Below are 21,963 nucleotides of genomic sequence, written 5' to 3' on the forward strand. Positions count from 1 at the left end.
TGTTTGATATTATGAAAGGGTTTAAGAGATGGGGAGTAAAAGATCTACTGGAGCTCTTAGGGGATGCTATGAAGTATGTGATCATTGAGGATAAAGTGGCAAGATGCCAAAGTGTCAAAATTGTGATATTACATTTCAAATATTAACCCCCAATGTTTGGCTCCAATACAAAGAAAAAATGCTAGAACGTATCGAATCACATCTCATTACCCCATGAGCGTTGATTATTGGGGAGCTTTATCACGTCTTCAAACTCTCACACACAAGGTAGGTATTGAGATAACATCATGAGACCTAAATATGAAGACATCCAAGAAGGGTGAGCACATATGTGCCTGCAGTATTTCACATTGAGAGTTTTTATTATAGAGTAGTAACCCCCCCCCCCCTCCTCTTAGGAAGGAATCACATACAAGATGATGTTTTGATTTGGTTCCATAAGTCAAAATTGGCCTCATCAGGAACGATAAAATACCTATTCTATTTTGCTTCTTTCCTACGTTGATCTTTCACATCACTTTCACCCAATGTCCCTATATCATTGTACATTGATTACAACCTAGTTACATGGGCAAAATGCCTATAAGATTCACTTGAATGTAAGTTTTGATCTTATAGTAGCTTTGGCTCTTTCAAGACATTCATATACCATTTCATTTCAATTCTTATAGAATGTCTAGTCTATTTACCAGACATTCTATAAGATTCACTTGAATGTAACTTTTAATCTTATAGGTCAATGTGGCTCTTTGAAGTCATTCATATAACATTTCATTTATTCTTTGACTGTTTACCACACTTTGCCATGAGATGCATTCCCAGTTGCAGAGTGGAATAGGTTTAGACATTTTGAAAGAACTTGCTTAGAGGAACTCATTTGTTTGCGGTGTTTACTCATCTTCCTTCATTCTCATTCCCTATTGCTCACCACGAAAATATTTGAAACGCATGAGATGAGGCTTTTTCAGATGGTTACTGGATCTCTTGAGCTGGTAAGAGTTAGTAAGTACTTTGTAATTTTCTACAGAGTAAAATGTGTAATTTCTAAACTATAAGTGACACTATCGATCAACATTTAGATAGAATAGGTATTCTTAGGTTAGATTTTAGAGTACTGCTTATGTGATTTATTGTATCAGCATGGCGTTGTACAAAATAATTTGTATAGACAGTCTCCCTATGGTTGAACAATCAGCATCGTTGTTTCTGACTGACCCTATGCTCACTGTGTTACTGGGATATCTTTTCGACCTCTATTGAATCTATGATTGAAACCCGGAGGTTATTGATTAGTTGTTTGGTTTGTTCCTTTTCTGACATTGGAGGAATTTATTTTATGCTGGCAGGAGCTGAGTTGATTTGGGATCAAATTATTGCTCATTTTCTGGAGGTAAACCTGTTCAATATGTTGTATTCTTTGCGTAGGTTATTCCTGAAAGTTTCGTTGAACTGAATAATGTTCTCAGCTAGCAGAGCATGAAAGCTCCCAAGTTCGTAGTATTGCACTTGATGCTCTTGATCGATCTATTTGTGCTGTACTTGAATGTGAACGCATCAGAAGTGACATTAATTCTAATAGAGAATCTTCTGATGCTTCTTGTCAACCAATTGATCTCTCTGACATCTCTCCTGAAGTCAAAAAGCAAACAGAAGCCAGCACAGATGGGAAATTCAAGTTGGATATTTTTGAATGTAAAGTTGTTTTACCATTAAGAACACTCTACAATTTTGGTCAAACAATAGAGATCCGTTCTGGTGCTTTAAAGATTCTGCTGCATGTTCTTGAGGTGTGTGGTATATCTGTTGATTATGTGCTTGTTTTGTGTATGCTTTTATCATGCAATGAAAATCTCAGTTCGTATTGTGAAATTCAGAGGCATAGTGAAAAGTTACACCATAGCTGGACAGACACACTGGAACTTTTAAGGTGAATCACTATTGTAATTTTGTCGGTAAATTTTTTTCTTTGGATATATTGATGATTTTTGAGCAGGAAGGTTTTCAAGCGTTACTGATTCTTTATTTATTGGGCAGATCTGTTGCAAATACCTCTGAGAAGGATTTAGTTCCTTTAGCTTTTCAGGTATATTATTTAACTTTTGATCACCTATTTAGTTTTACTTTTTGCAGACATTGGGATTAACGGGGTGTTTCTTATTCTGTTAGAGCATTTGTTTCATCATGAATGACGGACTTATGTCAGTACCTGCATATGCTATTGACATGTAATGCTCTCCCTTATTATGTCTCATTTTTCCAAATTGACACATGCCTTTTTTATAAGTTTAATGAGGAAATATTTATGTGCTAATTAATAATATAAGTAATAGAATGGAAGACTATAAACTCTGCAAGGAGGTTTATAAGGATTAGTAATTCTACATGTGACTAAAACAACGTTTTCTGTGACCACCTCCTTCTTTCACAAAAGAAATGAATAGAGAAGACAAGACATAGGCAGGAAATTCTGCATTGCAGAATAATGGGTTAAGAGTGCGAACTACGACAACAGGAGCGAAAGCTCTCAACTACATCTGGCCTATGATAAGGAATATTGGCTGAAGGAGAAGAGATTTCACAGGTCCAAACTGAGATGTATTTTATAATTGGTTGGTGGAGAAGGATGTGGCTCTATTTTTAGTGCCACACCTTATAACGGGAGCAAAAGCTCTTTCCTACAGGTGGCTGATGAGAAGTAACAGAGGAATGATAATGAATATTGGATGAAGTAGAAAAGACTCCACAGGTCCAAACTTAGATGTGTTTTATAATTGATTGGTTCAGAAGGATGTGGCTCTATTTATAGTTCCACAACAACTATGGTTTGGCTGGAAAGATAGCTTGGGATTGTTGGAAAAGATAGGGGAGGATTAATAGAAAAAGTTAGGGAAGGATTTTTAGGTCATGTGCTGCCTTGTCGCCTTTATTGTCTCTGAAATGCAACGAGGCTGTGAATGACTTGCCTTCACATCAGGGACAAAGATCCACTAAGTGATTGAAATTGGGCCTCTAGGTTACCTCAGGGGAGATTTCACATTGTGAGGGTGATAATATGTGGGAGAAGAGTTCCAGTGATTATGCAGTCCGGAACATAATGATTTTGTACTTCAATGTGTTTGGTATGTGCATGAGAAACTGGATTCTGTGCTATAGAAATGTATCTTTGACTATAATAATGGAGAATGGTAGCCCCAGATTGCAGACAATAATTCCTTTAAGAGATGTAGCCAAGTATTTTACGGGAGGCGTGATGAGCAACTCGATATTCAACAAATGTCTGCTGTTTCATGATATAGTTTCATAATCAAGGCTAAAAACTACATTAATAGTATCCTTGATTATTACAAAACTAGAGACTAAGAACCACATGCCTAAAAATTACAGACCACACCATCCATTGAGTGCATCTAGCATCCTCGCGATATAGGATACCATACTTGGAATGCCTGTTAGATATAACTCCAATACCCTTGCCCAACTAAGTACTGCTGCATCTTATATTCCCAAGATGCATAGTTGTGCCTGTCCAACTTCTCTGTTGGAAGTGCGCTACCCATCTGTGCATTCATTTTTCTGATTTAGCTTGATTCGTATGATCCTGTTAAGGTGAGCCTCTTGCTGTGCAAAACTGCAGCGACGATAGCAGGTTTTAAAACAGCGTCTCTAGCTGCTCACACAATTTCAATGGTAGAGCTTAGTGAAGGATCTCTAACCCTCACGCTCTGATACCATGTAAATAATCTAACTCTAGTAGAGTTTAGTATTCAGAAGCGTAGTGTGTGAGAGAGAGTGAGAGAGTGAATGTATAAGCAAGAGAAGGAATTACAGAGAATAACCAGAAAAATAAGAAAACACACAGTAGGGGAATGACAGCTTATGCACTTAAGAGAGCTATATTAATTATCTAAAGATCATCAACTAAACTGAATGGCCAAAGGGGGTTTTATATACAAGTCCTCAAGGGTCTGCCCTATTAAATGTGTTGGTGGAATCTAACCAAGATATCCACTTGAGGACTATTTTGTCATAAGAATATCTAATATTCTTTGACCACACTAACACTTGATAACTACACGGATTACAATAAAGTGTGCTCACACACTTTTTCATACATCGTCCTTTTCTTCACAAGCACATGTTCACACAAGTTGAGCTTGATTCTCAACACTAAACACATAGAGATTCAGTGTCACTATGTGCGGGAGCTAATAAATGATGAGAATGTGGAGCTTGAGTACTGTTCGACATCAGAAAATGCTTTGGATATCGTCACAAAGGCGCTTGGAGTAGAACAGCTACAACACCACCTTTGACGACTAGGAGTTGGCCCAATTCCAAGTGAACTCAATGGGTTGACCATTGAGGTAGCGTGTTAGATATAATCAATGATCAACCCCAAGTTGTAAATCTATCCCCATATGTGCTCTTAGAGTGCACATTTTGTGATAGCGCTCCAAATGAGGAGCGGCTAGTGTGCAACTCGACCATATGGGTCAATATGGTGTTAATCTAGGAAACCGTAGATGCGTAGGACACAATGTATTTAGGAAAGAGCGAAATAGGTAATAGGATTGGCTAATCAAGTCAACTAGAATATTTTGTGTGCAAGTTATGATGTACTTAGTCTTGAAGTATGTGCCATTGACTTCAAGATAAGTACTATCTAGCACTAACCTGTATCTAGGGAGTTGGGTCATATTAAATGACAAGTCAGTTGACAGAAATGGAATATCTCCACTGCTATCAACTGACTTGCATATTTAATGTTATACTCAAGACCAAACATAGAATATAATCCACTTTCTTACATAGTCGTTGGATTCATCATCACTCCCCACTAATTTTGTAGTGAGCTGGTCCAGATTCCATCTAAGCTCTAAGGTGTGAGCGCATGGGTAAACTACCATTGTGAGCTACTCTCATATGTAATAGAAGTTTTGTTTTCATATATCCATCTCTTGGTTGTAACTCTATATACCTATCTAATCGATTCTCAATATTTCTAACATTCATCTGGGGTTTTATGTTCATCGGATCAACATGTTTCCCTTCCGGAATAAAAGTTCATTGGAAAGGATGACAATATCCTTGTTTTCAATGATGGTTCTGCAGTCGATGCCATTATCTTCATTGATTACCAGTAATCAAAACCAGTAGGTGGATAGTTTCAATCTAGGTAGATTGGATTCAATGCAGAGGTAGAGTTACTGGGTAGGTTGGTGGTGGATTGAGTTGAGGCTGTGCTGCTTATACTAAAGCATATTATGTCATAATACCCTGAAATTAGTTGTAAAAAATCTTTCAGGAAAATAAATGGTTTTTCCTGCCAAAATGATGGGAAAGCTTGGTTCTGACACCTATCTACCTGGAAAGTTGTTTAACCAAGGTTTTGTCCTATTGTAGAATAGGTGTGTTATATTTGACTTTGGAAATATTCTGAGTTTTATTCTTAAGGGTGATTTGCATTTTCCCAATGTCTATTTTTTGTTGGAGAAATTCGTCTGTTTCTAAATTTCTGTCTATAATTAGGTGCATCGAAGTTGCGGGAGCATACGGAGCACAAAAAACAGATGTAAATATTAGTCTTACTGCAATAGGGCTTCTATGGACAACATCAGATTTTTTCGCAAGAGGTGTTTTTGAAGGAAATGGAGATAGCACAGCAAGTAATAATTTTCGTTACAAGCATTGATGATTATAAAATTTATGTGTAAGCATTCTCTATTCTGAACTGTTTTTTTTCAGGTGCAGCAACCACTCAAGCACACTCTCAAGATCAAGCCAACATTTTAGGTGTTACATCAGCAGAAACTGGAAAAACTTCAAATGGTGTTGCTGTGTCCTCTGAAAGGAGGATTGACATTGACTATAAAAGATTACTGTTATCTGTTTATGATGTTATTCAAGGTTTCTGTACAGATGAAAGGCCTGAGGTTTGTTCACTATCTGAGTATTTTTGCGTTTCAGATATATTTATTTTTATGTTCAAAGTCTTCTCGAGTCTGCGTCACAGTGGGCACCTACTTGGGTTACGTTTGCTACCTTATCTGAGATATGCAAGTTTTTGTCAACAGTGCACACAACATGATCAACAATCATGTGTAATCCAGAAAGTTATTCAAGATTACAATCTAACATGGAAACTGATCCACTGTTGAGTTTTAATAGATGTCATGTAGCAAGGTGAACCTTAGCACCATTATTACAACTTGCTAGTAGGAAATGAAGATAAGTTACCAGTTTTCCAAATTCTGAAATGCCAATTTTTTATGCTTAAAATGGAATGACTTCACAAAGTCAGGAAATAAATATCAGTTTCTGAGGAAAAGAAGAGAAGAATTCTGAATTTCCAATCTAAAACGTATAAGGCCAAGTAGATATTGGCCATATTTATATGAGCATATGCTAAGACTTTGGGCCAATTTTTGAGGATGGTGAACGTGATCTAGTTTTGAGGAGTTCAAATGGAACCAGAATTACCACTCATTTTCATTTGAGGGCTATGGACCTGGTTTCATATAGTTAATAATACAACTTGAACAATGCCCTTGGTGGGCAGATATGTACAAAACTGCACTAGGAGTAAGATTATCTGGATTCTGCACCATATGCCTTTACAAAATCATAAACAATGATTTAGGATATTTGCAAAACCTTATCCAAACAATCTTTCTGAATGACATAAAAAAGTGGCAAACCCCTCTCCTGAGGATAATGGCCACATAAACCCCTAGCCATAATCATCTGAAATGAAATGTCTCCAAAAATGCCAGATCCATAACCATAATAATCTGATATCAAGAGGTGAGACAATATGATTATTTGAGCTTAGCACTTTAGTTCATGATGCAATGTCATAATATTCTACATATGTATTTATGTCTTGGCTATAATCAATTATACTAAACTCTTCTTGCTTTTTGTCTGTAAATGAACCAAGAAATCTAATCATCTTGTCACATATCTTAATCGTGCATGAATGGACAGGTTAGAAATACGGCCATTGATACACTCTTCATGTCAATAACCCGGCATGGATATAAACTATCACCAGCTATGTTGGATCATTGTGTTTGGAAGCTGGTGTTCCCTTTGATTGATACTGTGAGGCACTTGGTAAGATTAAATTTCTATTCTTTTGATCAGATTCTTGGAAAATGCTTTTTGAACAACGCTCTTACTTTTGTATTGGTTGAGTATCAGGCTGCAACTTCATCAAAAGATGAATGGCAGGGCCGTGAACTGGGAACAGAAGGAGGCAAACCTGTACATATGCTTGTCCACCATAGGTAAAATATGATCCTTTTATTTGGCATACTTCAGAGATCAATAGGGTTCTAATGTTTATGTTCTGGTTACATTTGTTGTTTGTTGGTGCAGCCGAAATACTGCCCAGAAGCAGTGGGATGAAACTTTGGTATTCGTACTGAATGGAATTCGTCGGTTGTTGAAGCATCTTTTTGTGCTTCTTCAAAATCTGAAAAACTTTAAAAAGGGTATATGTCTTAGTCAAATGGAGTTGTCTCAGGTATAATTGAATATTTCAATTTACATATATGTCTTACTTTTGCAGGTTGGGACTCATTGTTTGAGTTTATAACTGAAAGTATCTTGAATAGTAGTAAAGAAGTGGGATTTGCTGCAATTACCACTCTTCATATAGTGCTTACAACTCATGCAGTGAAGGTGAACCTGACAAATGTTTTCATTCTTATTTTCTATTTCACCTGACAAATGTTTTCACCCTTATTTTATATGATAATGGCAACTACTGCTCAAATTATTGCATGTATCCTACTGCTAAAATTCACATGTTATCCGTTCCTGGAAACTACAATGTAAAATATGAGAAATTTGCCTATTTTCAATACAGTTCTATCACTTTTTAATACTATGAAAGGGTATGCAGATATCAGGTTCTAAAGTTGTAAATATTTTTTCACGTTTTGGGGGATTTTTCACAGGGTATTATACCACCAGATTACTTTGAAGCAGCATTTGCTGCATATGAAGCAGCGATAATTGGGTCTGCTAGCTCTCAGAGCAGAGTCACTTGTAAAGCTCGACAAGAGCTTCTACACAATATTGGTGGGATGTTCTTTATTATCTCAAAGATGTAGTGGTATTGTTATGCTTTATGTGCCCTTGTTAATGTTTCTGTCATGACTGTGCAGCTGATCTTTACAAACAAGCTTCTTCTATATTTACACTAGACACTTACATCAGAATGCTTTCTCTTGTGGATGCCTTGGCTAGATCCCCGTTTAACGTCAGTGATGGCACTTCTACATTGCAGGTTTTTTTCTCCTCAAATCCTTTAAGATATCAATATTTTTTATTATTTTCTCAATCATGCCATCTGCAGGAAGGTATTCCATTGGTGCAACGTACTGTACTCGAGGTTCTGCCTCTTCTTATGCCTTTGGATGATCATGCAGCAGCTTGGCCTGTGTTTCTCCGACAGATAGTAACGTATCTAATTGTGGACTTCACAACAACTTCACACGGAAAGGAATCTATGCATTCTACATCTTTATCAGTCAATGGGCATGGTGCAGCTGTGGAATTGGAGGAAGGGCCGAGTATACAAAACACCGAGGCTCAATATTTAAAATCGTTGAATCAGTACTCCACAAAACAAGATTTTGAAACTAACCATTTGTCGAAAAGCTTCTCTCATTCCCTTGCAGATCATCCAAGTACTCTAACAAGTAGTAAGTTCATTTCAGACCCAGTGTTTGTTGAGAATGTGGTAACAGTGTTGCAAACCTGCTATTTACTGGCACCTTTCCCAGCAAGGTTGGATGTTTTGCCAGATATTATTGCCGGTTTGGGAAGGTAACATATTGGAATGAATAAAGTTAGATTTTTAATATTTTCTGATATTTGCATTACATTTGGAGTTGGAGGGAGGTATAGGACCTTCCTTTGTTCCAAGTGCCTCTACAGTTTCTGGCTTATTCAAGATTGCGAATTTATGCATTAATGTTGAGACTACGGTCTGGATGTTTAACATTTAGATAGCAGCTATTGGACCCTTTTTCATCCCAAGTGCCTTACAGTTAACATTTTCTGATATACAAGCCGTAAATTTAGATGTTACTGTTCCGATACATAAGCAGTAGATTAGGAGCAGAGGGAACTATAGGAATTCTCTTTATTCCAAGTGCCATTGCATATCTAGATGGGACACTCACCGTTGCATAAGCCAAGCAGGCGGCAGTGTGAAATTCTTTTTGGAAATCCACTAAGCAGCAAAAACTCCTCTTATTATGGGTGCTGCCCTCCTTGGTAAGTCACTATTTGGTCGTCAAACTCCATTTCCTTGTGTAATAGGCCAATGTCTTGTTTGAAGAGGCATTGCTATCTCCCTCTTATTTACAAAAACAGTACAAAGACAAACATAATGTCCTTCCGTAGATTTGCACGCCATCATGTTTCATTAGTTGAGAACAGGATTCAGTTCAAAAGCCATAGAGAGAACTTGTTGGACAACAATACAGTCACGAAAACTCATTAACAAAGATCCATTATGAGTTTCTTTAACTTTGTCACTCTTTGTGCTACAAGTCAATCAAGAGCAACACAACTGGGTTCTCGACGAGAACACTCGAAGAGTTCATAATAGATTGGGCAACAGTAATGTAGACTACAGCTATCAGGAATGGTCTTCTACCCTTGTCATTGACAAGTAAAGGCCATTATCACCCAGCACTGAAGGCCCTTCTCTATTTAGGAGTTCTCTCCATATTTAACCAGTTCATATTGGAAATTTTGCAGGTCAAAGTTTCCATGCATCTAACTTTAGACACAAGTGCTTTGATAACTAGATGCTTTAGTAACCTATGTTTGGTTCTGTTATTAAAGACGAGATAACATTTTAAGATGTACTCTCTCGTTTGGTTTTATAGGATATAAATGTATCTTTCTTACTTCTTTCTCCTTTAATACAGTGTACTTCTTTCTCGCTATCATACATTTCTTTTTTTTTGTACTTTACATGGTGTAACTTTTGCCAAGTATTGATTCATATTACTCACCCAGCTAGAAATAATAACCTTTAGCATTTCTTTTATAATGTTTCATTTGATTTGATTTTTCTATCGTAATCCTAATCATACAATCCAGATATTAATTGAGGAAGATGTACATATTTCGAAATAAAAAAGAGATCACATCAATTATCAAGGAAGAACTTAAGGAGGGAACTAGTTGCTGTCTTGGAATATGTGGACATCTCAAGTTTGGGATGGGCAAGAAGAAAAGATGATGAAGAGACTTAATAGGGCTCTCTCTCATGATGAAGATGTGCCGAAAACCAGTTTCCCTTGTCTCTTTTTATCTTATTTACTTCGATATTTACGGAGTAATATTTATTTTATTTTGATTTGTTGTTCTCAAAGACAAGACAACACACTTAAGATGTAATCTCTTGTTCAGTCTTATAGGCCATTTTGGCCTCTTAAAAGATGTTAATATATCTTTCGTTCTTTCTTTCTTTCTTTCTTTCTTTCTCATGGATCTTGGGGAGTGGGATTTTCCAGTTCTCATGCGTTACTGTCTAATTATTGCTAGAGACGCCCAGAGGTCACTAGAATATGCCTTAACGACAAATGTTCAAACTTACTAATGTCCCTACCAAGCATAAGCCTTGTTTGGGTCCTTCTTAGTTGATGCTGAGTTTTCAATGGGATACTGCCGTCAGGTTTGAGTACAAACATTTGTACTCCTATCATAAAAACAAGGGTAGTTGAATGCTAGGTCTTCCTTAATAGATGCTGGTCTTATATCTCGACTTTGGAAATCAGTCAATGAGTTGTGTATTGCAATGGTGACATGTGTTCCTGCGTATGAATGGGTACTTGAGCTTCCTTGGGGAGGGGGCCATAATAATATTTACAGTAGGCAATAGTATTATATGAGGAAAGCAGGCCATAACACCACAATCTTGCAATTTTAGTATGGCTGTTCAGAACCTCTATGAAAATATAGAATTCTGCAATGCTATATTGTCGCCAGCTCTCTAAAGGTTTTCTATGCTAGCACTGAAGGAGTACTATAGCTTGGATGCCTTAGATAGTGAAGTTATCTTGCCGTAGCTCATTGTTTAGTCTGTTTTATTAAATATCTCTCGCAAGATTACTATCAATATTTCTTTCAAAGTAAAATCTTAAATGCTAATTGAGAGTAATGGTTTTAATAGGTGTATGTGTACGAGAAGAGATTTACCACACTTTACTCTTTGGCGAGTTTCTGTTGCTGCATTCAACAGTATGCTTATGCAGGATCTTTCTATAATTTCATCATCTGAGCCGTTATACAAGTCAGATAATGATCTACTGCAGAATGGTCTTGTAAGACCTCGTTTCTGGAAAGAGCTTGCTGATTTGTATGAGACGTTTCTTGTTGGAACTTGTGGCCGTGCTTCCACTGTGGGTACAAACAGTCTAAATGAAGACTCTCTAAAAGCTGACGAACTACTAGAACAAAATGTTCTTGATGTTCTTTGCAATAGGGTGTTGAAGTTATGCCAGAACGCTCCAGTTGAGGTATAATTCTATGAATTCATAAGAAAATCAGAATAGTTTTTCGTTTGTTGATTTAATTTGAATGCCTTAAAATTAATCAATAACAGGTACTAGGCAGACTTGTACATGTACTAGACCGTTGTGCATCACGCACATCAACTCTGCCTCTGGGAAGTCTGCAATTGTTGCCTGCTCACTGCAGCCGGTTTTCTTTTGTATGTTTACAGGCACTCTTTAATCTCTCCAGGTAAATTGATTTCATGTTATCTACAAATGTTTTTGCCAGTTTCCTTTTTGAGCTCTATATTTAACATAATAAACATATATTACACCACTGTTCTTACCCACCAACAAACTTATATCTCCTGAACTGAGGATTTCCTCCACTGCAACCATGCTGTTGAGTTTCTACTTTAGGATCAACGTGGACACCATAGATAATTACAGCATAGACAAGCAATCATATGGAGGAAATCTAGAGCACAAAAATGATAGAAACTATTAGGGGTGAATAAAGAATATAGTACTATTGGCCAAACTCTAGAATGTTGGTTGTGTTCATAACAAGTGGATGTATATTTTAAGTTTTTTTACAGTTTTATGTTTAACTTCATTCCTAAAGAAAGCAATTCAAACAGAGCATCAATTTCCTCTTAGATACTGCTTGCCGCCTTCCAAAGGATCATGAACCTATACCAAATTGGTTTTCGTGATTCCACAGTTCAGATATTCTGAATGTAACAATCTAGATTTTAGTTATCTTTGATGACAAGCCATACTTGCTCCTCAAACCATATAAACAACACATCATTCAATTTGCACTCTAAATAGTTCTCCCCTCATTGGCATTTACTGTTCCAGTTATTTGTGTATTAAAGCACTCCAAACTGTAAATGATGGTCTCTCTTTCGTTTTACATGCTCCATTTTTGTATGCAGGTATGATGAATCTCCAGATGCTTTGTCCAACATCGTAGTGACCAGAATGGTGGTGCCAGTCTTGATTGCTCGTTGTGATTTCATTCTTCAGCAGTTCTGCAAGGATGAGAATGATCAAGGTGGAAGTCTCATTGTTTTAACTGTGTTTCTTTCAAGTAGTTTTGGCATATCTTTGATGACATATTTTTTGTGTTTTATCTGTCAGCAGGGGACATCCCTTTGCCATCTATCAGAATTGATGAAGTGTTATTATTGCTCAAAGAACTTGCGAGGCTGACATTACATCCTGGAAATCTAACAGAGTCAAAAATATCTGTGTATGCTATAAATGGGAAACCACAAGTACCGGAACGGGCTCACCTTGTTGCATTATATGGGTCACTATGTGAATTAGTTATTACAAGGTACAAGGTATTTTGCTTGAGTCTAGCATGGGCATTATTTTGTGAACTGCACAGTAGCACAAGTATTAATTTGAAAATGTCCAAGTAATAAATAAATTTCACTTGCTCCAAGAAGTAATTGCATTCTCTTTCAAAATTATCATGCTCTAATAATAATCACATAATAGATGAGTTGTTTTCTCTATAAACCATAAACCACTGCCATCCGTATGCACCGTACTCATAGTCTTCCAAATAGTTTTGAAATATGTCAAAGTTGTTAACACTACCTTGATGTAGAAAACAGACAATCCTTGCCAGCATTTCTTCAATACCAATCTTATTGGTATGTAATACCATTGGCCAGTAGGTAAAAAGTATGCATTGTTTAATGCATTTTTTATATTGAATGCAAGTACGTACATTACCATATTATTAGAGAAAATTGCAAAAATATGTCCCATCCATTGAATTAAAAAAATTGCATTGCTTGTTGGTTCATCAATGGAACTCAAAAACTGCATTGATCTCTGAGACCTTTGAAAGCATGAGAGGTTTTATGCAAGGAACACCAGTAATTGAATGGATAGGTTTGTCATTGGTCTCAATTTGTCTCCGTTAATCTTAATATTAGGATTCAAAAGCTGACTTCTGTTATTTGCTGATAAAAAAGGGCATATGAGTATACATGTTAACCAATTATTTGGTACGTTTTGTAGAGAGACGAGGATACGGGAGCTGCTGCTTGTTTTGTTACGTCTATTGGGTGCAGAGCTTGGCTTTTCAAAGAAAATCTTCCTTCTTTGATTACCAACTCAGGTGGAACTTGTATTCTATAGGGTTCTCATGCTGTACCACTAGCATGTTGTATGAATGTGTGTAGCCTATGGCAATGGAACCTCGAAATTTTGGAATTGTTGTTTCATTCTGACAGCAATATTTTGTTACCTGTCCAGAGAAATTATTCAATTCTTCAAGGCCTCTACATCAGCAACCCTAAACCCTAAACTCTATATGTGGTGTACAAAAGACATTATCTGATAATTCACAGTTGATTAATGTGAAATGACAGCTTCAGGAAATGACAGAGTTACGTGAATTGGTTTCTTTCCTGGATTAGTTTATTCTTATCCTAGGAAGCATTACAATAAAATCCTCTATAGTACATCTCCATTTACTAGCCCTACCCTATACACTGTAGAGATTTAAAAGAGCAGTTCAAGTATACATCACTCAAATTTGGTGGATGAAAGAATCAATAACATGAATTTCCAAAAAATTAGCAAAGCCTGTTTGGTTACTGATCAAGCTTCAGCTATCTTGGAAGGATCATTGATTACTCTGCCTCATTTTCTATAATCTTCAATTCTATTAATTTGTCATTTTACTTCTAAATGTAATGCTCTCAGTTTACATAATCTTCAGTTTACGAGTACATTTAGAGTGTAACTTCAATGTAACAGTTAACCCAAAGTTTGAATGTGCCTTACAAAAATAATTTTATTTATGGAGAAGTAAGCAAGCAAGCTGATAAGAGTTTTCATATGTCTTTGTATCATGTGATTACCATGTTTCTGCAAGGTAAACATTGAGACATGGTGTACCAAATCAGAATGAATCCGTAAACCCTAAACTGCATGAACATCAGATCATCTCGATGCAATATGAAAACCTCAGGCAAAGAATCGTTGCCACTCCACATCAATAGGAAAGCAATCTCTAAATTGTCATTGGCATGCAAAACCTCAGCCCTACAATATTTGTCACTCTGCATTATGAAAGCAACCTTTACATTTTCATTGGTTTACAAAACTTATCAAAGAAGTGTTAACACTACATGGGTTTAGGTATATTCTACAATTCTTTCATCCCGCTACTAGTATCTAGAGCTCCAATGTCTTATCATGCACCCGTCACGTGAGGCTAAACTTTAAAAGAGCCCACCATGATCTCTACAGAAATAACACAACTATGATCACTGTAGCCTTGGAACCCAATTTGATTACATTGTCTAAACTGTATGGCATCATGTGTCAATAGGACACCTTCATGATTAGATGTTCACATTAGGCTTCTTTTCTGTATCCGGTATCAGCATAAATGTTTGACATAAGTATATATGCTGGTGTCTCATCTGGATACATAGCTATAACATGATGAAATATTTCTTTACCCAGCTCCAGATTCCCATGTATTTGGCAAGCAACCAGTAGACTCAACCAAAGGGTGAGATCAGCATGCTGTGACATTTCCCTTGTAATAACATTCTTTATAGTCTCAAAATTGCCTGCTCGTCCAAGAAGGTCCATTATACTCCCATAATGTGTCACATTTGGAGAAATGCAATAATCATTCGTCATAGATTCAAAAATCTTCAATGCCATAGAAAGAAGGCCTGTATGGTTACAAGCTGAGAGAACCGAGGTGAATGTTACCTCATCTGGCTTTAATCCAGTCATTTGCATGCTGTCAAATATCTTCATAATCTCAACAAAATCCCCTTCCCCTGCATACCCACACAGGCATGCATTCCAAGAAACTACTATTGGCTGGGGAAGACCATCTAATACATTTCGAGCATCTACCATACTTCCACAACTCGCATATGCATGTATAAGTATATTCAAAAGAGAGAGATGCAAATCTAATCCAGATGAAATCATAGTGTAATGTGTGTGTTTACATATTTCTAGGTTCCCGGTTTCACCACAAGCCTGCAAAATGCATAGAAGTGTGATATCGGTTGGACAAACACCTTCCTTTTGCATCCTTGTATACAAACGTAAGGACTCTGTATATTGGCCTCTTTCTCCATATGCCGAGAGCATAGCGTTCCACGAGACAGAATCACGTTGACTCAGATCATTGAATACATACTCTGCTTCTATTATAGCGCCACATTTTCCATACATGCTTATAAGTGTGTTTCCTACCAAAACTTCTGAAGCAATATCCTTTAAACAAGCCTCATTATGTAGGGTGAAACCCATTTCTAAAGGCATCAGTTTGAACAGTCGGTCTTTTGGAACTGAACCCGTTTCTTTCTTTGCAAGATCTCCACATGCTCGAATCAAAAGCGAGAATGTGAGCTCATCTTTACTTATTTCATCTTCCTCTATCATTTTCTTATACAACAATAATGCCTTCTTGGCTTGGTTTTCTCCTAGATAGGCAGAGAGCATTGCATTCCACAATGCAACATCGTGCTCAGAAGAACAAGAAAACACAGCCTCGGCTTCTTCTATAGCTCCACATTTCCCATACAAAGTGACCAAAGCATTATTGACAAGGAGATTTGCTGCAAGCCCTTGTTCACATGCAAACACGTGTAATGCTTTTCCAATAAAAAAGGCGATCATCTTATTTGATTCTTCCCCTTGTACGGGGATCTTTTCATCCATATCCACAATATGGGCACAAGCTTGGAGACCAGCTACTATTGTGTGTTGATTAGGATATATACCTTCATGTTGCATCTTGAGATAAATCCATAAAGCTTCAATTCCATGGCCTTGCTTGATATATACCACTTGCATTGCAGTCCATGAAACAACATCATGCTCTTTTAAGCATCTGAATGCATTTTCTGCCCCTACAACATCCCCACATTCACTATACATACCTACAAGGGCAGTTCCAACAATATTCTCTGAGCCAAATGCTTTCTTCCTCAGGTCAGCATGTACTGCTTGTCCGAGAATGCATGGCATTTTTTCAAAAGCTTCTTTTGCTTTTGCTCTTGATTCTATTTCTTTCTCATCTTTTTCTTTCGCCTGTCCTTCTTCTTCTACTACTTCATCTTCTGATTGTGAAAGTATGCTACAAGCTTGAAGAAGAATGGAAAATGTATATTGATTTGATTCTACTTTCTCTTCTTGCATTTGTCTATACAACAAAATAGCTTTCTTTACAAATCCATTTTCAACATATGTACAAAGCATAGCATTCCACGAAACTACATCACGTTTGACTAAACCTTGGAATACATTCTCAGCATCGGAAACGTATCCCCACTTTCCATACATACTCACAAGGGTATTCCCAACAAAAGCATCTGCACCAAATCCCTTCTTATAAGCTTCTACATGCAACTTTTGCCCTCTTTCCACATCCAATATGATACCACAAGCCTTGAAAAGGCATACAAAAGTGTACTGATTTGGTGCGACACCTTCTGTTAGCATGCGTTCATACATATTGAGTCCTTCTTGAGCCTCTCCAGATGCAACAAACGAAGATATAATAGAAGTCCATGAGAAAACAGATCTGCATGGCAGCTTATAGAACAAATCAAGTGCATCAACAACGGACCCACAAGTGGCAAAGGACACAACAATATAGTCTGCGAGGAACTCCGAAGGCTTGACGGAATGCGAGGTCATGTGTTCATAGACATGCTTTGCATGTTTCAAGCTTTTTCTTCGGTTGCATTGCCTGAGGAGGGAAATATATACATTCTGAGGGGGTGGCTTTTCCATGTGAAGGAGGCCATGAATCAGGGCATCAAGAGGGTCTTCATTGTTGAAGAGAGGTGAAGTATTGGAGGCATGAGGTGACAGGGGAAGGAGGAGCTGGGGAATCGCCATAGCCGAGGGCCACACGGCCGCTTCTTCTCCTTCATCTCTTTCTCCTGAGTCCTTTCTTTCTTTCTTTCTTTTTGAGATTACACATCCATATCCATATATGATATATGATATATGATATGTGTATGTTTTTTTTTTGTTAACAAAAATATGTGGGTCTGTCTGTGCCTTGAGTTCTCTTGTGGGCTACACTTTAAGTTTGGACTAACCCATCACTCCAGGGTGGTTTAGGGTTTAAGGTATAGTTTAGGGTTTATAACAATCGGTAGTTTAGGGTTTATAACAATGGGTAGTTTAGGGTTTAAGGTATAGTTTAGGGTTTATAACAATGGGTAGTTTAGGGTTTAAGGTATAGTTTTATAACAATGGGTTGTTTAGGGTTTAAGGTTTAGGGTATAGGTTTATAACAATGGGTGGTTTAGGATTTTAAGGTTTAGGGTCATGATATCCGAGACACGTGGCCCCACTTGACGTCCTTGCACCCCCAAGCTGAAGTTTTGGGACGGTCGGCGAGCACTTGAACCTTTCTGAGATGGAGACCATAGTATGTGTAATGATTAATCTCAAAAAGACAGACAGGGAGATAGGGAGAGGCTAGTAGAAAACGTAGCTCTTTAAATCAATAGTCTTCTGCATCAATTCTATTGTGACACCCATGCCATGAAGACGTACTTATATATGCACACAACATGGAAACTTGACGCAAGAGAATTGCAATATATATCAAACAATGGTCTGCAAACTAAATATAGAAAGAATGTTAGGGTGCAGGATTTTGCAAAGAAAAAGTGAGCTAAAGTTTGGTCGAGATAGTCGTATCTAGTATCAAAAGGAAAACAATGGCATGGAGGTGAAGTATTGCAAATACATCGACATGTACTCTTTCAAGAGTTATTGAAAATACGAGCCCAAAGTATACATGCACAAACCAATAGTATATATACAATAGGCTCCTTATGACACTTATAACGACACATTCTATTTGGTAATTAAAACCAAGAAAAGCCAATACTTTGTGGGAACCGAACCCCCAATATCAACACTTTCAATTCCAGATTTTGTGGCACTACTTAAAATACCACAAAATTTCAGCATTTGGTATTTCCCAACATTAAATTGCAAGAAATTCTCATGTAATAGAGTGAGTATTTTTGGCATTAAAAAAAGGCTCAAGAATTGGTATATTACTAATAGTAGTTCTACCATTTACTTTTTGTGATAGTAAATGGTAGAACTACTAACACTAATCTTCCTAGTGGTATCGTCAAAACTCTAGACATTAATTGCTTGATTTGGATGCCAATATTTCTCACATTACTATTAGGGACAATAATGTTGAAACTACAAGCAAATATGTAGTAATAGACACATTAGTAATGCAACAAATACTGAAAGTCCTAACCATTATATTAATATCGATATTTTTGGCATTCCTGATTAGTAACAAATTGAAAATTAGAATGTTGAAACCTATTGAGTTTTTGGGTGGGTTGTACATAGTTATAGAATTTGATGATTATCCACTTGTCCAATATCTTTGAAAATGTCACAAGCCATGTTAAACTATTTCAAAAGAGTAATGAGATTGAAATGGAAAACTTTTACTTGTCAACACGAATGGAGAAAGAATTCATGTCTTGTCCTTTGACAAAGTAACCGTGTGAAGTGTTCATCCACAACATAATTACGAGGATGATTCTCTTTATTTAGAAAATGTGCAATACATATCCAACATTTTATTCTTTCATGACTCCCCAATCCTCAATACTACTCTATTTTGAGAGTATTCTTCTAATTTATTTATTTCATACTTCTCAATGCTCATCAATGTTGGTACAACATGCACATGGTACGAAGCAACTCTGGATCCATTATTGATCACCCTCCAATAATTTTCCAATTGAGATTTTATTGGTTTCTCTTTTTTTATAAGAGAGTGATATCAATGAAATGGGTTGAGTGTTGCCCCCACATAGTAATGAATGAAGCTTTTAAATAGACTTTACAAAGCAATAAGGTAAACTAAATTGACAAAGTAATTAATTTTACATAGAGTGAGTTGTTTGCCATGCCCATCATATGGTATGACAAATTGGAGCTGCAATGTTCTTCTGACCAAAATGCCACAATCGAGAGTTGGACAATTACATGCATTCATGAAAGAGTGGTTATAAGTGTCGTTTGATCATTTTGGGAAGGATTCAAGTGCATCCATTAATCAAGAAGAATGTAATGGAGAAAACTAATATTTTATCAGGAGAATTAAAAGTCTTAGAAAGATTGTGGTAATCGTGATGAAATCCTTTTCTATGGATAATGAAGCTTTGGAGGATGATTCTTGTTTTGCGACCATTACCATGATCATGTGAAAGATGGTTTTCTAAGATCAAGAAGGATAAACATAAAATTTGAAAGCAACTCTTTTAAACATCTTACTTTATTTATGTTTTTGGCCATCAATACACCAAATGGAGACCAACTTTGAAGAGGTTATGCAGCACGAATCTTTGAATCTTGGAAGAATGGAAGAATTGGAACATTGACAACATAATGTCGATTAATGAATATGCCACGAATATGTGTAGAAACATGTTTCTATAATATTATGTGGATTGATGTAGTTAATTTTTTTGGCAATGTATTGCATCATTTGTCTATTATGTTACGCAAGTTTCCCAAGTAGATGTTGCATGTGTTTTTATCATAGCAAGCCATTTCGTATCATATTATATGGATTTATGAAAATATCTTATATTTGGGCTTTTCGACAATTAATAAAACTTCTAGAATGTCAACTAATTGCCAATTCGGAAATTTATCATTCTAATGAGATTGACATGTTTTAAAATTACACATCCCATGAAGTGTAGGGTTTTATGTCAAATCCTAACTTTTGTTGTGGTTGTGGAGAACATGGACATGCAACCATTGTTGGAAATGTTCAACAATGTATGCCTAGTAATGTGTTGACTTTAACTTGTTAACCAAACTTGAATAGTTTGTATTACACATCCCATGAAAGTATAGGGTTTTATGTCAAATCCTAACTTTTGTTGTGGTTGTGGAGAACATGGACATGCAACCATTGTTGGAAATGTTCAACAATGTACGCCTAGTAATGTGTTGACTTTAACTTCCTTGTTAACCAAACTTGAATAGTTTGTAATGGGCATGTGCCCTCCTAAACTTCTATATTAAGTCAACCTCCCTACCTTTGTGAAGAAGACATAAGTCGGTATTTTTAGAATCTTCACGCCATGTTGCACCCAAAACAAAGGGTAAAACCACTCCCCTCCCTCCTTTGAATAAAAATAACTATAAAATAAATGGAGATTACCGTATAACTTCAAAAGAATTACATGTGTTTGTTAAATTTTGGTAAGGGGACAAACGAGTTTTTAGGAAGTTGCATACTTACATTACTCTTTTGATAAGAGTGTAAAAACAATTGTTTTCAAATGCAAACAAATGTACATGTTCAAGACAATTAAACAAAAACTCATGCCAATTTGGAAAGAGACGAGACAATTAAAGAAAAACTCATGAATATGTTCAAGTACATGTTGTACAACCCTACATTACAGAATTTCCTCATAGTTGGCTATTGCTACACATTCAATCACTCTGTCAAAGCTTGCAAAGGGAAAATGGTCAATGGCCACGATGGTTCTTTTACAACTTGTGGATTGATAGAACTGCCCATAACATAGTAATTGGGTTAATGCCAACTAAATTTGTTTCTTGTGATAAAGAAGAACTTGTCCTGCACGTCTTTTGATATGAGATAAGTCTAATGACCTAATTAAGAAAAGAGTTAAAGACAAACATAAAGAAAGGGGAAAACTCTAAACTAATCCCTAAGATTTTATTGATTTCCCAAACACCCCTAAATTATTGTTATTTTTGAGATTAGTAGATTTTATATTTTTCTTCAAAAGTAAAAATTGACATATGAAACCAATAATAACATAATACATGTGAAACTGAGTTGCGACGATTGATGTTCAAGAACTTTATTAATGAATGTTGTAATCGAGATTGCGCATTGTGACAATGAGAGGATTGGGTTTGGTTGAAGATGTGTGGAAAGCATAGTTAGATGTGATCAAAGGCAAAGAATTGTATCAAAATGTGATATTCAAAGTCATGAACTTGCATAAGGCAAAGAGTGCATAGTTTATTACTCTCATCACTTGTGCCCCAACACCTTGTCTCACATCATAGTGTGTGAGCTAAGTCTTATTGAACCAATGGTTCGAATGACAAACAATGGGGTGGGCTCTAAAATGTATTGATGTCTGTTGTTTCCTCATTTTGTGAAGAATATGGTTTTATAGTTAGGTGCAACATGTGTAGTATAATTTGTGAAGCGTGAGCCACCACTTTTTTCTCATATGATACATTGGTGTTGCAAAAGGCCTCATTCACAATAACTTTATTGATGCATCTGAAAGCAAGTGTGTTGCATCCCATCTTCCAAATCATTTCTATATATCTTGCATCCAACCAAAACACAACAATTTACGTTTTG

At 36.5% G+C, this 21,963-nt stretch overlaps 2 protein-coding genes across 8 annotated transcripts in view; one reads left to right on the plus strand and one right to left on the minus strand.

Moving 5' to 3' along the window:
- LOC147859175 (ARM repeat superfamily protein) overlaps positions 1–14,286 on the plus strand; it is a 29,411-nt gene extending 15,125 nt beyond the window's left edge. For 4 of the 7 annotated variants that reach the window (XM_087325524.1, XM_087325525.1, XM_087325522.1 and 1 more), the window contains exons 25-43: positions 1,347–1,390; positions 1,467–1,787; positions 1,875–1,927; positions 2,035–2,083; positions 2,167–2,225; positions 5,530–5,666; positions 5,746–5,933; positions 6,988–7,116; positions 7,204–7,289; positions 7,381–7,496; positions 7,574–7,686; positions 7,965–8,088; positions 8,175–8,296; positions 8,366–8,838; positions 11,204–11,549; positions 11,636–11,775; positions 12,467–12,585; positions 12,672–12,870; positions 13,569–14,286. In XM_087325524.1, coding sequence (XP_087181650.1) covers positions 1,347–1,390; positions 1,467–1,787; positions 1,875–1,927; positions 2,035–2,083; positions 2,167–2,225; positions 5,530–5,666; positions 5,746–5,933; positions 6,988–7,116; positions 7,204–7,289; positions 7,381–7,496; positions 7,574–7,686; positions 7,965–8,088; positions 8,175–8,296; positions 8,366–8,838; positions 11,204–11,549; positions 11,636–11,775; positions 12,467–12,585; positions 12,672–12,870; positions 13,569–13,656 — 2,906 coding nt within the window. In that variant the 3' untranslated portion in view covers positions 13,657–14,286. The remainder of the gene's footprint in view (positions 1–1,346; positions 1,391–1,466; positions 1,788–1,874; positions 1,928–2,034; positions 2,084–2,166; positions 2,226–5,529; positions 5,667–5,745; positions 5,934–6,987; positions 7,117–7,203; positions 7,290–7,380; positions 7,497–7,573; positions 7,687–7,964; positions 8,089–8,174; positions 8,297–8,365; positions 8,839–11,203; positions 11,550–11,635; positions 11,776–12,466; positions 12,586–12,671; positions 12,871–13,568) is intronic. The other 3 variants (XM_087325526.1, XM_087325527.1, XM_087325528.1) reach the window with 1 other exon arrangement.
- Positions 14,287–14,349: 63 nt separating this feature from the next.
- LOC147859176 (pentatricopeptide repeat-containing protein At4g19191, mitochondrial-like) lies at positions 14,350–17,488 on the minus strand. The gene has a single exon (XM_087325530.1). It carries the CDS (start codon positions 17,433–17,435, stop codon positions 14,916–14,918), a length of 2,520 nt encoding a protein of 839 aa, XP_087181656.1. The 5' UTR covers positions 17,436–17,488; the 3' UTR covers positions 14,350–14,915.
- Between the last annotated feature and the right edge of the window lie 4,475 nt (positions 17,489–21,963).

The sequence above is a fragment of the Azolla caroliniana genome, unplaced genomic scaffold (assembly GCF_043228905.1).
Source record: "Azolla caroliniana isolate FFs.n. ecotype wild unplaced genomic scaffold, voAzoCaro1.0.p SCAF_10, whole genome shotgun sequence".
Taxonomy (NCBI): Eukaryota; Viridiplantae; Streptophyta; class Polypodiopsida; order Salviniales; family Salviniaceae; genus Azolla; species Azolla caroliniana.